The 1,406-nt window shown below is 27.5% G+C and overlaps 1 protein-coding gene across 1 annotated transcript in view; it reads left to right on the top strand.

Annotated features, from left to right (window-relative positions):
• The window catches only part of LOC106792841 (nose resistant to fluoxetine protein 6-like), a 12,150-nt gene extending 11,543 nt beyond the window's left edge, over positions 1-607 (top strand). Inside the window, exons 9-11 of the mRNA XM_014759372.1 lie at positions 2-66; positions 150-292; positions 393-607. Coding sequence (XP_014614858.1) covers positions 2-66; positions 150-292; positions 393-518 — 334 coding nt within the window. The 3' untranslated portion in view covers positions 519-607. The remainder of the gene's footprint in view (position 1; positions 67-149; positions 293-392) is intronic.
• Positions 608-1,406: the final 799 nt, after the last annotated feature.

Below are 1,406 nucleotides of genomic sequence, written 5' to 3'. Positions count from 1 at the left end.
TCGGTAGAACTGTGTGGGCAATTGGAATAGCATGGATATTAATAGCGTGTTGTACAAATAATGGAGGTATAAATATATATCTGATTTGATTGTTTAATTCGACATTAWTACATTCCTATCGTCATAAATCAAATCAATTCATATTTTAGGTATAGTGAATCGTATTCTTTCGTGGAAGGTTTGGATACCATTAAGTAGGTTAACTTTCGGAGCTTATTTAATAAATCCAATTCTAATAATTTCTGTGAACTTATACGGTGAAACTTCCGTTCATTTTGATTTTCTTACTAACGTATGTATTATTATTCTTGTTTGTTTAAATTGAAAGATTTATATGAATTTTAATTAACTGCTTTTTGTTTTCATTATGTTTTTTTTGCTTTGTTTTCCAGTTAATTTCAGGTGTGGGATACGTAGTGGTAAGCTACATCTGTGCTTACGTGGTATCGTTGATGTTCGAAATGCCGTATGTCTCCTTGATGAAGGAAGGAATGAGTAATTTGAACAGGAGAATATGATTCTTTTTTTTCAACTGTCGATACTTTTGTTCTATCAGTTACTAACGATCACGATGAAGAAAACAAAATAAATACAGTCACTCACAAAAGTACTTTAAGACTTTCCATAAAATAATTTATTAATTATAATAATTATATTTTATACGACACTTACCGACATATTATTACCACTGGAGAGAAGTATGACTCTCTAAATTTTTTTTATTTTCGTAATTTTTCAAGCAAATCGAAAAATACTTATGATTTTATAAATATTTTAATAAATATAATTTTTATTTTGTATTTACAAAAATTTTCATCCTTAACATGCTATTGATTCTATACATACTGCAGATATTTTTATGAATAAGATTATATGTAATACAACTCACAGTTTGTTTTCTTGTCTTTTGCTTTCCGTCACTTTGTCTTCTGCTTAAACTACTGCATTTTACATTGCTGAATATTTTCCACAAATACTGAAAATAAGCCTATCCTACCATTTATATGAATTACTATACATAGTTTCGATTTGTTTTACACCACTGATTAAAGTTTACTCGTAGCTTAGTTGTACTACTGCGAGGAAATTTGAATAGAATGTCGTAATAGGACGTTACAATATACTAGAGCTTTTTAATATCTTGTGAAAGGATACTTACAATAATTAATATAAATAAATGAAAATCAGGTTTCTGTTACACAGTACTAATAATTTAGATTTCTTTGTTCTCCATCTGAATTTGAATACGTGGATAGATCTTCAAAGATTTTGATTAGTCCAATGAATATCGTAATATACAAATAAGAATTATACAAATAAATTTTGATACATACTCGTATTAAGTTTAAATATAGTTGATCAATATCATCGTTTTTAGCTCGTTGGATGTAAATCAATAGACTTTA

This window comes from Polistes canadensis, unplaced genomic scaffold (genome assembly GCF_001313835.1).
Source record: "Polistes canadensis isolate GaletaPanama2010 unplaced genomic scaffold, ASM131383v1 scaffold_835, whole genome shotgun sequence".
Taxonomy (NCBI): domain Eukaryota; kingdom Metazoa; phylum Arthropoda; class Insecta; order Hymenoptera; family Vespidae; genus Polistes; species Polistes canadensis.
Note: the sequence above shows the minus strand (reverse complement) of the source record. Positions and strands in the feature narration are given on the sequence as shown.